A 22,755-nucleotide genomic window follows, 5' to 3' on the forward strand; every position below is an offset into this window, starting at 1 on the left:
CCCCTCCAAACATACCACCACCCACCTCCCTCCCTCAGTCCCTCCCTCTACCTCCAGTCAGCCATCCATAACTGTTGTTGTTGTCCCTGTTGTTGTTGTTGTTGTTGTTGTTGTTGTTGTTGTTGTTTCTCTATCTTTTTTTTACGCCAGCTTCAGTATTCCCGGAGTGTGGGGCAGACTGCCCACAACCGTCCACAATTAACCCACCACCCACCTCACCCCATGGCACCTCGACGCTGCTCTCTGCTTTAACGTCTCTCTCTCTCTCTCTCTCTCTCTCTCTCTCTCTCTCTCTCTCTCTCTCTCTCTCTCTCTCTCTCTCTCTCCTAGTACGGCCGTTCCCTCTGTTCTGTTTCGTTCTAATCCGTCCGTTCCCCCTCATCAGCATCGTCTTAATCCGTTCCTCTGTTCCCCCTCATCTGTACCTCGTTTCAACCCGTCCGTTCCTCTGTTCCCCTTAGTCTCCCATCCACACACACACCCACCCACCTTCACACACACACACACACACACACACACACACCCACCCAGCTTCACACACACACACACACGCACACACCTCTTGACTTAAAACACCTCGAGACTCCAGCTTCTCTTAACCCAATCACCCGCCATAGTTGCTCAGGCCCTAATTACCTTGCATGTCATTAACTACTGCCACCCCCCCCCCACCACCAGCCTGAAACACCAGGCTAACGCATTTAACATACCATTACGTAGTTACGCGTATTAACACTTATTTACCCGTGTCTATGCGTATTAACACTATTTACGCAAATATTCACGTAGTTGCCCATATGTACACGTATTTACGCGTATTCATGCGTATCTACACACATTTTTACACGTTTTACCCGTATGTAGACGCATTTACGCGAATTTACACGTATGTACACGTATTTACCCATATTTACACTATTTACATGGTTCGATTCCTGTGGGTTTGTGTGTGTGTGTGTGTGTGTGTGTGTGTGTGTGTGTGTGTGTGTGTGTGTGTGTGCATCCATTTTCTATTCCTAAATATTCTACAGAAGTTCTCCACCACAGACCCGTTCTCTACAGAGCTGGCTATCATACCGTTTTTCATTTTTCAACCTTTCTCTTTTTTTTCCACCCTCCTCCACCGATGTGGACGAATGAGCTGTGGTCTATTTGTGATGGCTGGCATTGCGTTTTCTTTTCTTCTTTCTTTTTTTTCGTCCCCCCCTCCCTCATCACATTTTCTATCTGGAGGCCTGCCTCCACCCCTCCCCCCTTGTAACGATCGGCCGACCTGACCTCATCGGTCACCGGCGGGAACGCTATATAACGAAACGACCCCTGCCATCCGTTTTCTGTCGCTCTAACAACCAGGTGGGTTTCAAGTCTCTCTCTCTCTCTCTCTCTCTCTCTCTCTCTCTCTCTCTCTCTCTCTCTCTCTCTCTCTCTCATATGACCTCCTCGTGTCGTCCTCATCTGCCGCCTAACCTCACACACTGCGTTTTCAGTTTCCCAAAACCATCTTCGTATTGACATATGAGAGAGAGAGAGAGAGAGAGAGAGAGAGAGAGAGAGAGAGAGAGAGAGAGAGAGAGAGAGAGAGAGAGCATGGTCAGTAAGCGAAGGGAAGATGACTCAGAGCAAAGGGGGAAGGGAAGGGAAGGGAAAGTGGGATGTCGTGAGGGAGATGGATAGATGGATGGACAGAGGTGAAGGAGGCCTTCAGGTTACCCCGGGGGGACCTGAACATTCAGGAGGGTGAGAGGCAAGCACGGGATGGAATGAACTGGATCGGTTTGGAATATACGTATATAACTTGGTATACACATAGCTTACCCCAAGTAACTCAGGTTGAATTAACTTCCCGGAACCTAACCACGAATCCCTAACAAAGGAAAACTAAATAACATTGGAAAGGGAAGGCAAACTTAACATAATTTAACATATCCTAATTCAGCCTAGCTTATATTAACTTACCACCCCTAACCAAACAGCCTAACTTACATTAGCCCAACCTAACCTAACCTGACCTTACCTAGCCTGACCTGACCTGACCTAACCTGACCTAGCCTAGCCTAACCTAACCTAATTTAACATAAACCTAATTCATCCTAGCTTATATTAACTTACCACCCCTACCCTAACAGCCTAACCTAACTTACATTACCCTAACCTAACCTGACCTTGAGTAACCTAACCTGACCTGACCTAACCTGACCTAGCCCAACCTAACCCTAACCTGACCTAGCCCAACCTAACCCTAACCTGACCTAGCCCAACCTAACCCTAACCTGACCTAACCTAACATGGCCTGACCTAACCTAGCCTAACCTAACCTAACCTATCATGGCCTGACCTAACCTAACCTAACCTATCATGGCCTGACCTAACCTGACCTGACCTAACCTAACCTAACCTGACCTAACCTAACCTAACCTATCATGGCCAGACCTAACCTGACCTAACCTAACCTAACCTGACCTAACCTAACCTAACCTAACCTAACCTGACCTAACCTAACCTAACCTAACCTAACCTAACCTGACCTAACCTAACCTGACCTAACCTAACCTAACCTGACCTAACCTAACCTAACCTAACCTAACCTGACCTAACCTGACCTGACCTAACCTAACCTAACCTAACCTAACCTAACCTGACCTAACCTAACCTAACCTGACCTAACCTAACCTAACCTAACCTGACCTAACCTAACCTAACCTGACCTGACCTAACCTAACCTAACCTAACCTGACCTAACCTATCATGGCCTGACCTAACCTGACCTAACCTAACCTAACCTGACCTGACCTAACCTAACCTGACCTAACCTAACCTAACCTGACCTAACCTAACCTAACCTAACCTAACCTGACCTGACCTAACCTAACCTAACCTAACCTGACCTAACCTAACCTAACATAACCTAACCTAACCTAGCCTAACCTAACCTAACCTGACCTAACCTAACCTAACCTGACCTAACCTAACCTAACCTAACCTAACCTGACCTAACCTAACCTAACCTGACCTAACCTAACCTAACCTAACCTGACCTAACCTAGCCTAACCTAACCTGACCTAACCTAACCTAACCTGACCTAACCTAACCTAACCTAACCTAACCTGACCTAACCTAACCTGACCTAACCTAACCTAACCTGACCTAACCTAACCTAACCTAACCTAACCTAACCTGACCTAACCTAACCTAACCTAACCTAACCTGACCTAACCTAACCTAACCTGACCTAACCTAACCTGACCTAACCTAACCTAACCTAACCTGACCTAACCTAACCTGACCTAACCTAACCTAACCTGACCTAACCTAACCTAACCTAACATGGCCTGACCTAACCTGACCTAACCTAACCTAACCTAACCTAACCTGACCTAACCTAACCTAACCTGACCTAACCTAACCTGACCTAACCTAACCTAACCTAACCTGACCTGACCTAACCTAACCTAACCTAACCTACCTAACCTAACCTAACCTGACCTAACCTAACCTAACCTACCTAACCTAACCTAACCTGACCTAACCTAACCTAACCTAACCTAACCTAACCTAACCTGACCTAACCTAACCTAACCTAACCTAACCTAACCTAACCTAACCTAACCTAACCTGACCTAACCTAACCTCTGACCTAACCTAACCTAACCTGACCTAACCTAACCTAACCTAACCTAACCTAACCTGACCTAACCTAACCTAACCTAACCTAACCTAACCTGACCTAACCTAACCTAACCTAACCTAACCTAACCTGACCTAACCTAACCTAACCTAACCTAACCTAACCTGACCTAACCTAACCTAACCTGACCTAACCTAACCTAACCTAACCTGACCTAACCTAGCCTAACAGCCATGAACACTCCACACATCAACCACAATCAAGACGTGTCATTTCAGGATCTCCTGAATCTACATTTATCATTACGAGTCTCCCCTACAAATGCTATCCCATCTAAAGAAAACGGCGTCTCGGAGAGAAGTCCCATGGCGGGATTATGCTTCAGTGACATCCGCTCCTCTGATGGGCGTGTCCATTCATGTGATGGGCGTGTCCATTCATGTGAGAGGCATGTCCACTTCTGTGATAGGCGCGTCCACTTCTGTGATGGGCGTGTCCACTCCTGTGACGGGGGAGTCTATTCCCGTGATGGGCGTGTCCTTTCCTTCAACAAAAAAAAAAAAACTCGAAAGAATGCTTTCAGAAGGCATGAAAGACGCGGGACTTCCCTGAACTGAAAGAAACATTTCATTCACTGTCCGACCTTCCATCTTCCCACCACGTCATCTTGATATTACACTCGATATTAAAAACAGGACGGGAGGGGGGTGTCCTCTCTCTCTCTCTCTCTCTCTCTCTCTCTCTCTCTCTCTCTCTCTCTCTCTCTCTCTCTCTCTCTCTCTCTCTCATCCTTTGAGACGCGCTTGGCAATATCAGGGAGGGAGGAGGGAAGGTGGAGGGAGGAGGGAAGGTGGAGGGAGGAGGGGGGAGGGGGAAGGGGGATGGAGGATTATCATCACATTGGGGGGGGGAGGGGGAGGGGGAGGAAGAATCATCACATGGGGGGGGGAAGGGTTGACGGGGGAGGGGAGGGAGGGAAGGGAGGGGCGTTTGGGAGGGAAAGGTGGAAACGCTTACTGTAATGAGGGGTTGGAGGGGGTGAGGGGAGTGTGTTTGGGGGAAAGTATGTACACATGTACATATATACACACACACACACACATGTACATAATTCATCCATGCTGCCTTCATCCATTCATCCGTTGTGGCTTGCGGCGGAGGGGGGGGGGAAGGGGGGGAGGGGGGTTCACCCTCCCTCCTCAAAGGTTACAAGTTTTCAAACTCCGTTCAACCGCCCGGGAGGGGGGAGGGGGGAGGGGAGGGGAAGGGGGAGGGGGAGGGGGGAGTTGTGGATCATCTGGCCCTCACTTGTGGAATAGATGATCAGGCAATCTTTGGGGTCGAGAAACTCCGCCCTGTCTTCTTCTATTACAACTACTATAACCTCCTCCTGTTACAACTCCTATAACCTTCTGTTACAGCTTCTGTAACCTTCTGTTACAACTCCTATAACCTCCTTCTATTACAACTCCTATAACCTCCTTCTATTACAACTACTATAACCTTCTGTTACAGCTACTATAACCTCCTTCTATCACAACTACAATCGTACAATATATCAATGGATGGCTATTCATAATTCATAGTTTCTTAACACAGTTAAGTCTTGGTACATTTTTGTGAGTAAACACAACCAAGGTATTGTGGATGCTCTTCACACACACACACACACACACACACACACACACTACCACAATCTACCGCAATCGCCTCCACAACGGTGTGTGTGTGTGTGTGTGTGTGTGTGTGTGTGTGTGTGTGTGTGTGTGTGTGTGTGTGTGTGTGTGTGTGTTTCCTGAGCGCTTACCAATGGCGAACTGGTCCATTTTCTTTTCCCCCAGGATCGATCTTTTTATAATCTTATTATTTCCAATCTCTCCCACCACTACGGCTTTTAATTTCACCCCCCCACCCCCCACCACCTCCCCCTCCTTCTAACCCCCCACTACTACCCCCCCATCCTCGTCAGGAGAGAAAGGACTAATGAGCCTCATTAGCCCGGCTTATTACTTCCGGCGCCTTGCACCACTCCCTCGCTTCTCCTCCGACACGCGGCGATAAATGCCACCTCCACCCACCCACCCACCTCCACCCACCCTCCCCCACCCTGAACCACCTCCTGACTTTCAACCGCTCGTTCCCAGACGAGCTCATTATCTCAAGGGGAGTAATTAAATGCTTCCTTAAACATCCAGGCCTACCCAACCGACCCAACCCCCCACCCACACACCCACACACCCACCCACACCCCTCCCCTGACCGCCTGAACACACACACACACACACACACACACACACACACACACACACACACACACATACACACACACACACACACACACACACACACACACACACACACACACACACACACACACGTGGGCGCTTTCCTACCAACAGAAAGTTAAATTCCAGGCTGCTTGAGGGGAAAGTTAAATTCCAGACTTGAGGGGAAGCAGCCTCCATCGCTCACCCAACCCCGCGCGCCGTTTTCTCTCTCCCTCTCCCGCTGCACACCTGCCACAGTAATGGTGGCTGTTGGCAGTGACACATCACGACCTCTCTCTCTCTCTCTCTCTCTCTCTCTCTCTCTCTCTCTCTCTCTCTCTCTCTCTCTCTCTCTCTCTCTCAAAACCGTTTCCACTCCCACCCCCCTTACCTTCCTCCTCCTCTTCCTTCCCGTTTTCCTTTCCACATGTCCCTGCTATGATGCCATCCCTCCCCCCCCCCATTCCCTTCCCTCTACCACGCTCAAGCGTGTAGATCTATCTAGCTTATAAAACACCAACACGTAACTTTTACCTGACCGTAAATTCTCAGCGTGACCTCTAATTACCCGTAATTCGCAGCGTGACCTCTAATTACCCGTAATTCGCAGCGTGACCTCTAATTACCCGTAATTCGCAGCGTGACCTCTAATTACCCGTAATTCGCAGCGTGACCTCTAATTACCCGTAATTCGCAGCGTGACCTTTAATTACCCGTAAATCCTAGCGTGACCTTCAATTACCCGTAAATCTCAGCGTGACCTTTAATTACCCGTAAATCCTAGCGTGACCTTTAATTACCCAGTAATGACCAGCGTGACCTTTAATTACCCGTAACACTCAGAGTGACCTTCAATTACCCACAACACTCAATCTGACCTTTAATTACACGTCATTCTCATCCCTATGAAACGCTTGTACACAAGTCAATAATAATAATAATAATGATGATGATTATGATGATGATGATGATAATAATAATAATAATAATAATAATAATAATAATAATAATGATAATAATAATGATAATATTAATAATAATAATAATAATAATAATAATAATAATAATAATAATAATAATAATAATAATTCAATCAATCAATCTCTCTATGAGCTTTCGAGGTCCGGGAGTGAGTGAGTGAGGGAGGGAGCGAGGGAGGGAGCGAGGGAGGGTTACATAACAACGGAGCAGAGGGAAGCCGCCCAAACCTCCTTCAAACCCCACTTGACATCCCCTCCCCTCACCTCCCCTCACCTCACCTCCCCTCACCTCCCCTCACCTCACCTCACCTCCCCTCACCTCCTCCCTCCCTGTGAGACAAGACCACTGAAGGAAGGAAGTGAAAGAACGGGAGAGAGAAAGGGGGGCGTGGGGGACGCCTCTCCTCTCCCCCCACGCCCACACATATACATACTTCAGGGTTTTTTGGAGGTGGGGGAGGGAAGACCTGCCTTCATGAAGCCCCAGAGGAGGGGGGGGAGCCCCATGGGCGAGGGGGAGGGGGGGTCTGTTTGAGAGAGAAGCCCTCCAGTCACTCCACCAGAAGACACGACTCTCCTAAACCAGGCGGTCTAGTCATACCTGACGCGACGACACAACGCGATGCATCTAGCGCTGGTCCAACGTCGAGTGAGCGATGTTGGCTTCATCATCCCCCACACGTTCACTCACCACACACACACACACACACACACACGCACGCGCCCTACACCAACACAACCCCCTTCCCATGACCGCTGACCGAGCCAGAACGCCCGGAGGAGCGCGCATCCTCCGCTGGAGTCGACCCAACCTTGCATCGGACGACCAGGATTTCGAGAGCTAGCTCCTACTACTACTCAGGCTCCTCCTCCTCCTCCTCCTCCCGTCAGCCTGGAGGACTGGGCGGAGGGTGGAGGACTGGGCGGAGGAGAGGACTGGGCGGAGAGCGAAGGGTGGTATGGTATTCTGGAATGCCATAATTACACACAAGGGCCACCACGCCATGCTGGTTGGCTCTCGCAACGCCCTCCCATCCAACACGCCCTCCTTCCTTCCCTTCCTCCGCTCGCTCCATCCAATTCATTTCTTCATCATCTTCTTTCCTCTAAAAGCACGAGGAGTCTGGCCAGAGAGAGAGAGAGAGAGAGAGAGAGAGAGAGAGAGAGAGAGAGAGAGAGAGAGAGAGAGAGAGGGCCATCTTTTACATCAGCTGCAGGTCTGGTCGCCTCCTCCTCCTCCTCTACCCCTAACCCAGGATATGGTGTCCCACGACGCCCTCGTTAGTCCTCTCTCTCTCTCTCTCTCTCTCTCTCTCTCTCTCTCTCTCTCTCTCTCTCTCTCTCTCTCACCATCCGCCTGAGGCAAGTCAGCCAAGCACTATAACCAGCTGAGGATCTACCACAGCCATGCCTGGGCTCAAGCAACACCTCAAGGAACACATATATTTCTCCCCCCCTCCGAGGTCCTCCACCTCCAGCCCACCCTGGGTCCTCCTCCACCTCCAGCCCACCCTGAGTCCTCTACCTCCAGCCCAACCTGGGTCCTCCACCTCCAGCCCACCTTGGGTTCTCCTCCAGCCCACCCTGGGCACTCCTCCTCCAGCCCACCCTGGGTCCTCCTCCAGCCCAACCTGGGTCAACCTCCAGCCCACCCTGGGTCAACCTCCAATCCACCCTAAGCCCTCCTCCAACCCACCCTTACCAAATAGCCACCTAAGAGCCAGTTCTGTCTCCTAAACTCTCTCTTTTTCCCCTATGTGTTTTTTTTTACATCGTTTTTCCCCTCTGTGGGTTTTTTACATCATTTTTCCCCTCTGTTTCATTTTACATCATTTTTCCCCTCTGTATTTTTAACATCATTTTTCCCCTCTTTTTTTTTACATAATTTTCCCCTCTGTGCTTTTTTTACATCATTTTTCCCCTCTAAATCTTATCGTTCATTCTCTCATCTTCCTCCCTTCAGTTTTCCTTTTCTTTCCATTCCCACTTTTCCGTCAGCGTCTTTCCCTCGAATTCTATTTCTTTATCTTCCTCTGTTCCCCTTCCTTCGTACCTCATCTCATCTTTTCCACCAGGTAATTATCGCATCTTCCATCACATCATGACCCAACACTTTCCCCACCCATCCCGCCCGATCTCCCATCACACACACCCATTCCATTATGCTGTTATCCTACCGCCCCTTCCACAGTCTTTTCAACACCTGTCCCGTAAGATAGTAAGATAGTGGAGATCGAAGTCAAATATCTTCGTTTTGCTCGCTTATCTTTACCATTATCCAAGAGATAAGCGTTGCTTCTCACATGCTTGTAGCATTAACCTTCCTGCAGTCGCTTTCTATCCACTCCACGTCCCTCCCGATACATCATCCTCCTTCTTCACTCATCTTTTTTAACCTGATAGTCACACATTTCCCGTTTTCTATTTCTTTTTAATTCTGAATACTTTTATTTCCATTCGCCCGTTTTTGTTCAATAAGCTCTCTCAATCCTTTTTTCGTTCCCGTTTTCTATTTTTCTATTCTGAATGCTTTTATTTCCATTCGCCAGTTTTTGTTCAATAAGCTCTCTCAATCCTTTTCTTCCCGTTTTCTATTTTTTCTATTCTAAATACTTTTATTTCCATTCGCCCGTTTTTGTTCAATAAGCTCTCCCAATCCTTCCCTCATATTCTTTCCTGAATTTCTCTCTCCAACTCGTTACTAATGACTAAAACCTTCTCCCACTGGCCTTATTCTGCCTGACATCTTACTCAACCTAACCCCGCTTCAAACCTGACCTTTTCCACCCTTCTCTGTATTTCTTGGTTTTGGAAACCCTTTCAAACCTTTCTTCTTCTTTTTTCCAATTCTAAAACGTTTTCCTGACATGGCCCGTGCCTAAAAGCCTCCCCCTCTCGTGAATTTCTCCCCCTACCCAACTCGCATCCTCCCCGTTGGGTCCTGTCTCAACCTCCCCACTCCCCACCACCCAACACACACACACACACACACACACACACACACACACACACACATACACACACACCTCTCCCTGTTGAGCCTCACTTAATCTAACCCTTTCCCTACTCCCGCCCCTTCTTTCCCTTCCCCACCTCCTCCCCCTACGCCACCTCCCTTCAGACCCACTCACGTTCCCTTCTAGCGTTCCCTTCCCCCCCACCACACTCTAGACAGGCCCCCCCTCTCTTCACTGCAGCCCTAGAACCCTCACAGCTATTGCCCAGAGGCAATGAGACCTCTGCCCAGACGACCCCCCCCTTAAAAACACCCCCTCCTCTACAGCCGAGGGATCTTGTCCCCAATTCCACCAAATCAACGAGTTGCCCCTCCTCCCCTTCCACCCTCCGTTTTCGTTTCACCTCGGCGCCTCTGATGAAAATCAGGGGGGAAAACTATTTCATTTTTCTTTTCTTTTTCTTTTTTTCCCCCCTGCCTCTTTTAAATGGGGTGGGGTGGGGGGGAAGGGGGTTTCTTCTAGAGGCAAACAAGGGGAGGAAGGGGGTTGCTTCTGGAGGCAAACAAGGGGGAAAGGGGGTTTCTAATCTAGAGGCAAACAAGGGGGGAATGGGGTTTCTAGTCTAGAGGCAAACAAGGGGGGGTAGGGGGTTTCTTCTGGAGGCAAACAAGGGGGAAAGGGGGTTTCTAATCTAGAGGCAAACAAGGGGGGAATGGGGTTTTCTAGTCTAGAGGCAAACAAGGGGGAATGGGGTTTTCTAGTCTAGAGGCAAACAAGGGGGAATGGGGTTTTCTAGTCTAGAGGCAAACAAGGGGGAAATGGGGTTTTCTAGTCTAGAGGCAAACAAGGGTGGGAAAGGGGGTTTCTAGTCTAGAGGCAAACAAGGGGGGGGGGGAGAAAGAGGGTTTCTTCTGGAGGCAAACAACGCCTCTTGAGCTTCGTCGATCGAACACAAGAGGCCTTGGGCCGGGTTTCGAAACCCGGCTACGCCCGGTGTCAAACAGGAAGAGTGTGTGTGTGTGTGTGTGTGTGTGTGTGTGTGTGTGTGTGTGTAACACCAACACGACCCTCAGTGCGTTCATCCCACGGGGGGAACGTATCATTACGATCACGGAGGTACGGAAGGGCATGGCTGGACACCTCCAATCTACTCCGCTTTTTCTTTTTTTGAAGAGAGAAGAGTGAGGGGTGACCTGAGCACAACTTTAGACATTTTCATATACAAAACACATATTGACTTTCTCGTCTCTCGAAGCATACCAAATGCCTGAACACACACACACACACACACACACACAGACACAGACACACACACACACACTTCCGGAAGTTCACTTTATCAATACAGTTTGTTGTTCTTTTTTGTGTCAGTTAAGGAAAACTTCATGGTTACGAAACATCACTTGTATTTTTCCCTTTATCACCTGGGTTGAACAAAACTTACATTATATACCTTCTTTGTGTAACAAATCCTTATATATATATATATATATATATATATATATATATATATATATATATATATATATATATATATATATATATATATCCTGCTTTATATATTTATTGAAAATGCAGCTTATATAAACATACTTAGCCACAAGCAATAAACAATATCAAATGATAAAATACATTATTAACAATTCATTTGTTATCACTTATCATAATAGAATGAGTAATCCTTCTTCCCCCTGTGAAATATGTTTACATACACACACACACACACACACACACACATATATATATATATATATATATATATATATATTGGAAAGGATGACAATTTTGCGCGTGATCAAGTATATTCCTATGAGTCCACGGGGAAAATGAAACACGATAAGTTCCCAAGTGCACTTTCGCGTAATAATCACATCATCAGGGGAGACACAAGAGAGAAATATAACAGTCAACAACAAAGAGACGTAGCTAGGACGCCATTTGGTAAACAATCGAAACTGTCAGCGATACCTAAAGGAAAATCTAAGGGAATGTGAAAATGTGAGAATGTGAAGTAATTCACTTCTGATGTGTTTATAACAGCACCACAAAATGGCATTTGAAGATGTTTATCATAATACCTTAAACAACCAAACCCTTGCAATATTGTATTTTTTCTTTGTTCAACTCTACTCCTTCTTGAACACGATGGCACACGACGTTTGAGCACGACGGTACACGACCCTTGAGCACGACGGTATACGACCCTTGAGCACGACGGTACACGACCCTTGAGCACGACGGTATACGACCCTTGAGCAAGACGGTATACGACCCTTGAGCACGACGGTATACGACCCTTGAGCATGACGATATACGACCCTTGAGCTCGACGGCCTGGATTTTGACATGGTCGTACCATCGTCCTTAAAGGCAATGTCATTGTGTTCGAGAGTCGTACCTTCGTGCTAGAAGGTTGTGGCTCGTACCGTCGTGCTCGAATGGGTCGTACCTTCGTGTTCGAATGGGTCGTACCTTCGTGCTCACGCGGTCGTACCCTTGTGTTCGAGGGGAATCGTACCTTCGTGCTCGAGGGATCGTACCTTCGTGCTCAAGGGGTCGTACCATCGTGCTCCAGGGGAGTCGTACCATTGTGCTCGAGTGGGGGTCGTACCTTCAAACTCCAGGGTCATCCTGTCGTGCTCGAGGGGAGTCGTACCTTCGTGCTCGACTTGGGTCGTACCGTCACACGCACCAATCTATCAAGCCAAGCCACTTCGGCTCAGCGCTCTAATAGATGAAGAGACCTGCACCTCAGCGAACCACCACGGTACATACTCAACCAACTGGTAAAGCTATATCAAAATAGACACCCGTCTCTCTCTCTCTCTCTCTCTCTCTCTCTCTCTCTCTCTCTCTCTCTCTAATCCCCCGTAATCCCCGTCTTGTCTTGACCATGGGGGGGGAGGGAGGAAAATCCCACAGCAATACCCACTACGGGAGGAGGAAAACCCTGCCGGGTTAACACTCCCACACACACACACACCAAGATGACAACCAGACACGTTAAGATCCTCAGTGAGTGGCCTCGGCCCGCCCCGCCCTCTCCCAACCGACAAGGTAGGTAGGTATTCCCTCTGAGTGGCCAGTAGTCTTACATAGGTAAGACGAGAGACTATAATACTGACAATTAGCCATTATAATATACATTATAACATACGACCTATATTAATTTAAAAAAAAAAAACTATGATAGTTCATGATAATAATCATTATTATCAAATCTATTATGATTATCATCCTCAAAAGCAATACCTTCCGAGTGGCTTTCAATAGCAAAAATGCCCTATGAGTGGCCCATCAATCGCAGAAATGCCCTTTGAGTGGCCATAAATGCCAGAAACGCCTTATGAGTGGCCCGTCAGACCTGCTGAAATAACTGCTTTATGGCTGCTAGTCTCACTCAGCTGACTTGCCGAACTTCCCTGTGCTGAGGAAGGTGACTCACAAATATTCCACCGGGAGCACTACCAGTCGTTCAATATTGATCTCATGATGTTGACACTACTAAACCCTCAGTGGCAACCGAGACCAAAGCCGCCAAGAGAACAGATTCAGCTGAATGTTTACGACGTATGATAATTATTATAATAATGACAATTATGATTATAATTATGCAAGAGTTTTGGAAAGAGGGGCAAGTATGAAGTCTGTTGTGGATGAGAGAGCTTGGGAAGTGAGTCAGTTGTTGTTCGCTGATGATACAGCGCTGGTGGCTGATTCATGTGAGAAACTGCAGAAGCTGGTGACTGAGTTTGGTAAAGTGTGTGGAAGAAGAAAGTTAAGAGTAAATGTGAATAAGAGCAAGGTTATTAGGTACAGTAGGGTTGAGGGTCAAGTCAATTGGGAGGTAAGTTTGAATGGAGAAAAACTGGAGGTAGTAAAGTGCTTTAGATATCTGGTAGTGGATCTGGCAGCGGATGGAACCATGGAAGCGGAAGTGAATCATAGGGTGGGGGAGGGGGCGAAAATTTTGGGAGCCTTGAAGAATGTGTGGAAGTCGAGAACATTATCTCGGAAAGCAAAAATGGGTATGTTTGAAGGAATAGTGGTTCCAACAATGTTGTATGGTTGCGAGGCGTGCGCTATGGATAGAGTTGTGCGCAGGAGGATGGATGTGCTGGAAATGAGATGTTTGAGGACAATGTGTGGTGTGAGGTGGTTTGATCGAGTAAGTAACGTAAGGGTAAGAGAGATGTGTGGAAATAAAAAGAGCGTGGTTGAGAGAGCAGAAGAGGGTGTTTTGAAATGGTTTGGGCACATGGAGAGAATGAGTGAGGAAAGATTGACCGAGAGGATATATGTGTCGGAGGTGGAGGGAACGAGAAGTGGGAGACCAAATTAGAGGTGGAAAGATGGAGTGAAAAAGATTTTGAGTGATCGGGGCCTGAACATGCAGGAGGGTGAAAGGCGGGCAAGGAATAGAGTGAATTGGATCGATGTGGTATACCGGAGTTGACGTGCTGTCAGTGGATTAAATCAGGGCATGTGAAGCGTCTGGAGTAAACCATGGAAAGTTGTGTGGGGCCTGGATGTGGAAAGGGAGCTCTGGTTTCGGGCATTATTGCATGACAGCTAGAGACTGAGTGTGAACGAATGGGGCCTTTGTTGTCTTTTCCTAGCGCTACATCGCACACATGAGGGGGGGGGAGGGGGATGGTATTCCATGTGTGGCGAGGTGGCGATGGGAATGAATAAAGGCAGACAGTGTGAATTGTGTGCATGGGTATATATGTATGTGTCTGTGTGTGTATATATATGTGTACATTGAGATGTATAGATATGTATATTTGCGTGTGTGGACGTGTATGTATATACATGTGTATGGGGGTGGGTTGGGCCATTTCTTTCGTCTGTTTCCTTGCGCTACCTCGCAAACGCGGGAGACAGCGACAAAACAAAATAAAAAATAAATAATAAATAATTAACTTAATACTAATATTAATGATAACAAAAGTAATAATAATTACTATCATTTTTATCATTATCACTGTTATAACGATAATAATAATATCATTAATAATAATGATAATAATAATAATAATAATAATAATAATAATAATAATAATAATAATAATGATAATTATTATTATTATTATTATTATTATTATTATTATTTCAATAATAATGATAATAATAGGGGAGAAAGAATACTATCCATGTATTCTCTGCGTGTCGTAGAAGGTGACTAAGAGGGACGGAAGCTGGGTGGGCTGGAAATCCTCCCTTCCTGTATTACTTTCCCAAAGAAAGAACAAAGCAGGGAGCCAAGCGAGGATCCCCAGTCCCCCCCCCCTCCCCCTCTAAGGCTCTGTCATCTGTCCTTGGCGCTACCTCGCTCACGGGGGAAACGGCGCGAGTATGTACGAGAGATGATAATAATATTAATTTCTAGGATGGCGTCCCTTCCTCCATAACAGCAGTAGGAACACACGCGACACGTACGTCCCCAACTCTACCACTTGCGGCCCTTGGACCCCAGCAGCCTAGCGGTACGCACGGACGCCTTCACCACAAGGGCGGCGCGCCCCCCTGTGCCAACGCAAGGAGGACGCCTCCACCACGTACGTACGGCAGCGTCCCCTGGGGCTTAAGTACAGCACGTCCGGTTTCCACGGACGCATCTCCCACGTACGGGGGGGAAATCCTTCGACGGGTGGCCGGGCGGACGGACGTGATTATTGCACGGACGTTATCCAAGGACGCCCCTCGACGGACGGAAGCTTCTCTCTTGTACAGAACGATGGGAGGAGGGTTGGGGTAGGATAACACGGACGCCAAACTATAAAACTGAAACAATGAAATGAGTGGAAGGCGTATCATATGATACCACCTGTCCCGAGCGAATATGTAATCATTCAAAAAAAGATATTCCACACTAATGTTGATTATATATATATATATATATATATATATATATATATATATATATATATATATATATATATATATATATATATGTATATATATATCAACATTTTTGTTGTTGTTCTGAATGCATTTGTTATTGTTTCATCACAGTTCTCAGCACAACAGATATTAATCTTTTGTTTTGGTCTGGGGTCACAACACTGTTCACAGGAGAGGCAGGCGTGTTCCTGTGCCCTTGGCCTTCGCCTGGTGCCTGCGGAGGAGCTCTTGCCTCCTGCAGAAGACCTGCAGAGCCACCAAGCTGTTCAGCATAGGCTCGGCCTCGGGACACGTCAGGAGGAAAGTCTGTATCGTGCCGAAGGCTGACCTGACCTGGGTATCGCTCGGTGGGTTCAGCAGCAGCAGCGACCGGGACCCTACTTCGTCGTCGTCGCCGTCGGCGTCGTCGTCGTCAGGAGGTGGGTCCTCTGGTGCTGTCGGTGCAGCAGCAGCAGCAGCGGTCTGGAGGTTATCGTCAGCCGACACGCAGGCCCTGAAGTCGTCCAGGCTCAGGCCATGGCGCTCTAGCGCTTCCTGGGGCGGCCCGGGTTCCTGTACTTCGAAAGCTGGGGGTTCGAGAGGGTCCGGGGATACGAACCCGCACCGTCGGAATGAATCGACGACGACGACGGGCTTCACGGCAGCCCAGCTCACACGCAGGTGATAGAGGGCGTCGAGCAACGTGAAGGTGAAGGTCCTACGCTCCCTGACGGAGTCGTTCATCTTGTCCAGCAGCCACCACTTGTAGTAGATCTTGAGGTGGCGTATGACCCCTCGGTGCAACGGCTGGTCCTTCCTGCCGGCGGCGCGGGGCAGGAACACCAAGGTGATGGCCCTGAGGTCCGTCAGGCGGGTGTGGGCCGGGCTGTTGTCGACCAACACGGCCACCTTGCGGTGGGACTCGTAGAAGACCTCGTCCATCCGCCTCATCCAGTCCTCGAAGGCCTTGGGGGACAGCCTGGCCTTCTCGTGGGTCGAGTACGACGTCGGGAGGGTGCGGACGCCGCCCACTCCGGACCTCGAGGTCGAGACGGACGGTCGCCCGATGACGGACAAGGGCAACTTCTCAGAGCCGGACATGTTGGCCGCCAGGAGAACGGTGAGGCGCCTCCTGGACCTGCTGGCGAGGCCGCAGAACTCCCTCTTCGTCTCCGTCATGCATCCCCCCGGCAACATGAGGTAGTACAGCCCAAACTCCCCCGCGCTGAAGATGTCGTCGGGAGCGTACCCGGCTAGGGAGTCGCGCACGACGGAGGAGACCCGGCAGGATGCTGTCCCTCCCTGGGGAGGAACTGTGGCCTCCTTGCCCGGGGCCTTAGCTCTCACGCCGGGGACTCGACCGGCCTCGAGACAGGGACCTTCTTCCTTCAGGCTGGAAACACTGGACTCCTGCAGGGGGACTGTCGTCTCAATACAGGGGATTATGTTCTCGAGGAAAGGGACTGTTCCCTCGGCACGGGGGACTGTGCCCTCGGCACGGGGGACTCTGGCCTCGGCACGGGGGACTCTGGCCTCGTCGGAGGGGACTCTGGCTCCGAGATAGGGGATCTTAATCTCGACGCAAGGAGCTTCGCCCGAGGGGAGCCTCCCCTCTCCGCTGACGGCACTGGCCACCTCCTCTCTCCTGACGAAGGTCTCCTCGCTGGGGCTGACCTCGGCCTCCTCGCTGACGACCTCGGCCAGGACCCCAGCGGTGACTTTGACCTCCTCCCTGGCGACGATGGGTTCCTCGACACAGGCACTGAAAACCAGGACGTGCCAGGGATCAGAAGGAGGCAATGGCCCTGTCAACTGGTTGTAGATCAACAACACAACAACTACAACCTTCCCCCTAATCCCGATCCCGACACCACCCCAACCCCGAGCGGCTGGCTGATCACACAATACCACCCCGCCACGCCACGCCACGCCACGCGTGGGTATCACCACCGAGTGGGTCAATCGTATGAGGAAGGGCGTGGTGGGTATAATATCTCTCTATATCTCTACCCGTCAGGGGGAAAGGGAGGATGTGGGGTAAGGAGAGGAACCATAATACTTCGACCCTCTTGAAGGGGAAGTCGTGTGCTGCATCCCTTCCAATGCCTGGTGACCTGATGGTCTTCAATGTCATCGTTGTCTTAATTACCCCCGTCACCTTCAGACTAAACTACCTGGCCTGGGTTTACATTCTCTCTCTCTCTCTCTCTCTCTCTCTCTCTCTCTCTCTCTCTCTCTCTCTCTCTCTCTCAATGAGGACCTCTGTCCCCATCTGTCACTCGATATTCATATATATATATATATATATATATATATATATATATATATATATATATATATATATATATATACTCACCAATAGAGTTATCTTGACCTTGTTACTTTAAACCAACAAAACTTGTGTTAAACAGTTTTAGGTCGTCTGAGAATGAAATATTCACAGGTGTAATATCACCAAACAGAGACATCATCACCTTACCCCTCCACCTCCAAAAAAAAAAAAAAAAAGAAAAAGAAAACGATGTATAGCCACACCGTGTTTTCTGATGAACGCCTCCACCCCCTTCATAGGAGCAACTGTGCGACGACCCCTTACGCACGGCGGGACGACGACCCCTTACGCACGGCGGGACGACGACCCCTTACGCACGGCGGGACGACGACCCCTTACGCACGGCGGGACGACGACCCCTTACGCACGGCGGGACGACGACCCCTTACGCACGGCAGTACGTAAGGGGTCGTACAACTGCTATAGGTTCACAATCCGACCAAGGTATCATTTCTCCATGTGCCACACTAACTAGTGTCCAAACCCCTGAGCATTAAGCCATCTCTTCCAGTTCGACCCATTTCCTCCCCCGCCAGCCCAGCCTCTTACTGAACCACTGTATATAAGCCAAATTGGCCAAATTTCCTCTCCGCTTCAGTATATGCTCACCGCTGAAGCTGAAATATCTGTAGTGCTTCCACAGATCCAACAGTTCTCCAATAATTGGCGAGACACTCGATACAGGCACACACACACACACACACACACACAGAAAGTGCCTCCACAGTGTGTGTGTGTGTGTGTGTGTGTTTTAAAAACGGCCGATAAATTCTACACAGTTCATTCTTATAAATGCTTCAACCGTTAGTGCTCTAGATTCTCAATATATATATATATATATATATATATATATATATATATATATATATATATATATATATATAGTATAAAGAAGTACCAGGAGAGATTGAATATAGAATGGCAAAAGGTGAGAGTGAATGAAGAGAAGGGAGCGGATGACGCATGGGTGTATTTAGGGATGCATGTGGCATGAGAAAGATGGGGGGGTGGGCAGATTAGAAAGGGTAGTGAGCGGCGGGATGAAGAGGTAAAGTTGTTCAGTGAGAGAGAAAGGAGAAGCGTTTGGGTGGTACTTATAGGGATGAGGTGCAAATGATTGGGAGAGGTATAAGAGAATGCGGTAAGAGGTCAAGAGAAAGGTGTAGGGGGTGAAAAAGAGGGCAAAAGAGAGAGTGTATCAATAAACTCTAGGGAGGATACAAAGATGCTTTGGAAGGAAGTTAATAATGTGCGAAAAACAAGACAACAAAGAGAAAATCGGTGAGAAGGGCAAAAAGGAAAGAGGTAACAGGTATTGATGAAGTGAGGAGGAGACAGAATGATATGCTGAAGGACTGTTGAATGTGTTTGATGATAGGGTCGCAGATGTAGGGTGTTTGGGTCGGGGTGGTGTGTAAAGTGAGAGTCCGGGAGAGTGGTTTGGTGAAGAGAGAAGAGGTGGTGAAATCCTTGCGTAAGATGAAATGAGACAAGACGCGCCTGTGGTGGATGGTATTACAAATGAATTCATTACAAAAGACGGTGATCATGGTGTTGATCAGTTGGTAAGGATATTCAGCGTATGTATGGATCATGGTAAAGTGCCTAAGGATTGACGGAAGCGTGTACAGTGACACAGTATAAAGTCCGGAGGGATAAAGGCGAGTGTTATATGGTAGGATATCGAGAGGTTAAAGGCATGTAGAGAGCATCAGACTGGGGAAGGGCAGTGAGGTTTCGGAAGTGGTAGAGGATGTGTGGATCAGGTGTTTACATTAACTAATGTGCGGGAAATAAGAGACTTGTATGTAGCATTTATGGATCTGGAAAAGCACATGATAGGGTTGACAGCGATGCTTTGTGGAAGGTCTTAAGAACATACAGTGTGGGAGGTAAACTACAAGAAGCAGAGAAGTTTACACACACACACACACACACACACGCTCAAAACACTACTACTTTTTATCCTTCTGGCCATTGAAAAGCGGAGACTTCCAACGACCATTCCCCCTGTCAAGGATCTCGATAAAACTTGGAGAAATGTAGACTCTCCTTCCCCATCTCCCTACCTCCCTACTCTACCTCCTCCTCCTCCTCCTCATCCCCCCCCCCCCACACCCCCCCAACCATCGGGAGCAGCATCAACAAGCGATGCCGCTCGCGCTACGCTAGGCCAGGTCTGGCAAACGACGGTGAGCACTGAATTCAATTTTCCAAATGAAATCGAAACATTCAGCCACCTAGCTGCCCAACTCCACTCCTCTCTTGTCTTATTTTTTTTTTTCTCTCTCTCTCTTCCTCTCCTCCTCCTCCTCCTCTCCTTCGGTAGAGAGAGGAGTGGAGTTGGGCAGCAGGTGGCTGAATGTTTCGATTTCATATGGGAGATAAGAAGCCTTGATTACGATAGACGTAGATAGCAAACGAAGGTCAGACATGATCATGGTAGAGGAGATAAATCATGGAAGAGATTGTAAACACAAGAGAGCAAATGCACTCTCAAGTGTAGAGTAATATCACACGTGTGATGGGGGGTGAGGGAGGTGCTAGGGCTTACAAACACAAGTGCTTATTCAGATCTGCATCAGCACATGTTACCCAGGCGACGATGAATTTCCCCCAGGAAAACACCTCATACATATAAATACATTCACGTCTTCTTCACTGAGCGAAAACTCAACTGTATATCACCACTTTACCACCACATGACCAAACAAGCACCACCCTCGTCTCCACAAGCAGACCCCCCAATGCACGTGGTCTACAACGCCCCAGACGCCAAAATCGACCCATTTTCAGCTCCTTTTTTGCAATCAATACAGACCCACGTGAAAACCCCATTTTCTCTGGTGTCTCCCCCGGGGTGGCCATCAGAGAAAACGGGGACTTTCCGCCCATCACCAGACCTTCTGCAGCAGCAGCAGGAGGACACATGTGCAATACCACCCCGTTGTATCCACACTTGTTTTATGCCTTGCATAATGATATACCTGTCCTCCTCATTAGCATACGACTATTCATATCCAATACCCAAAATACGTTTTTCCTCAAATTCCAATCGTCTTTTAGACGCATATATTTTTGTTTTCTCCCCCCCGAAGTCTAATGTAAGCTTCTTGTTCACACTATATCTACTAATTGACACAGATTTCCGTCGAATGATATGGACCAAAACCACACAATGATAACGAAAGCACTTCAAAATATACACGAATTGCTCCTCTTCTGATGGGCAATGCTTCTCGTCCAAGTTATGACTCAAGCCACAGGGTATTGTAGGGATGATGAGAATAATCACCAATGCTTCGACTGCTCTCCATCAATCACACACAAAAATATATATAAATCCCCTCCCTCACACACCACAATTCTTGCATTATTTTGAGGAGCGTTCCCCTCTGCAGCTGTGAGTGTAAGTGAGGAGAGAGTGTAAGACACACCTGTTTCTAACCCTTTCCCGGGCGTCTCAAGGGGATGAACCGTGTACGTAAGGCTAAAGCAATACTTCATGGACATTACTCACGTATAGCAGTTCGACGGGGCCTTTATATGTTGAGGTAGTTGTTCAAAAAACTGGCGAAATTCTTCAAACTCTCTGTCTGCCATCTTGAATACAATGACCGTAGACTCGCTCCAGGTCCGGGTTGCCTAAGAGCACGATGTCCAGGCCGTACGCCGGCTAGCCACCGAGCCCCGCTGCTTCCCACCTGATGGACACAGTTGACAAATGCCATTAATGAACATTTTTCCCCGCGCGCTGAAATGGTGTTTGGCGAATATCGTCATATTAGAGGCATAACAAGAGAAAAACACACCCATTGCTAAAATCTTACGTTCTATCACCATTGCTGAATTAAATCATTCTACTCACACATCAGAAATAACGGGGTGTCTGGCACAGGGTAAAAACATAGGATCAATATGTCACGTGACATGAATGGGAATTCTGATTATAATACGTTTTGAAAAGAGCCTGTCTTATCATACTCATGGAAGGGGGGGGGGGAATACATTACCATGCCTGGATGATAATCATCTTATGATGTAAGCAGGAATGAGGCGCGCGCGCTCGGGGGGGAGGGGGAGGAGGACAGCCACAGAAAACGGTGGCAGCGAAAGAAAAAGAAAGAAAAAAAACAAATATAAGAATTTTCAAAGTCAGTGGAAATTACGTGGTGGTGGGTTCTCCCCCCCCCCCCCCCCCCCCCCCCCCCCCCCCCCACTCCTCCGCGTGATCACTCGTAGTCAAACACAGCCTTACTTCCCTCCTCCCATCTTCTTTATACACAGCCTTACTTCCCTCTTCCCATCTTCTTTTAATGTTTTATTCACGTGGTTCATCTCACTATATCCAGTCTGTCTGTAGGAGATGACGTACGTACGTGTTTGTACAGGATGGGGTGGGCGGGGATGTTAGAGTACAAGGGGGACCCAACTTGTATGTGTCTGTGTGTGTGTGTGTGTGTGTGTGTGTGTGTACATAGAAAGAAAATGGGAATAATGGAGCCTATATAGAAGTGAGGGGGGAGTATTACACGTATGATTTCACTTACTAGTTTCCACTGAAGACAATATATTAACAAATACACCACTGACTCAAAAATCTGCCTATAAAAAAATAGGGGGGAGAGAAGAGGATGGGAGGGCTCTTATAATCTTTGTTATCTGTCTTCGATGTATATCAACTGACTGTTATATTTCTCTCTCGTG

The 22,755-nt window shown here is 48.1% G+C and overlaps 1 protein-coding gene across 2 annotated transcripts in view; it reads right to left on the reverse strand.

Annotated features, from left to right (window-relative positions):
• Nucleotides 1-21,735, reverse strand: part of LOC139758372 (JNK-interacting protein 1-like) — a 140,061-nt gene extending 118,326 nt beyond the window's left edge. The window contains exons 1-2 of one of the 2 annotated variants that reach the window (XM_071679675.1): nucleotides 21,569-21,735; nucleotides 15,812-17,478 (exon numbers count right to left, since the gene is read on the reverse strand). In XM_071679675.1, the coding sequence (XP_071535776.1) occupies nucleotides 15,903-17,478; nucleotides 21,569-21,651 (1,659 nt within the window). In that variant the 5' untranslated portion in view covers nucleotides 21,652-21,735 and the 3' untranslated portion in view covers nucleotides 15,812-15,902. Of the gene's footprint in view, nucleotides 1-15,811; nucleotides 17,479-21,568 lie in introns of those variants that run through there. The other variant, XM_071679674.1, reaches the window with a different exon arrangement.
• Between the last annotated feature and the right edge of the window lie 1,020 nt (nucleotides 21,736-22,755).

The sequence above is a fragment of the Panulirus ornatus genome, chromosome 30 (genome assembly GCF_036320965.1).
Source record: "Panulirus ornatus isolate Po-2019 chromosome 30, ASM3632096v1, whole genome shotgun sequence".
In the NCBI taxonomy this organism is placed as follows: domain Eukaryota; kingdom Metazoa; phylum Arthropoda; class Malacostraca; order Decapoda; family Palinuridae; genus Panulirus; species Panulirus ornatus.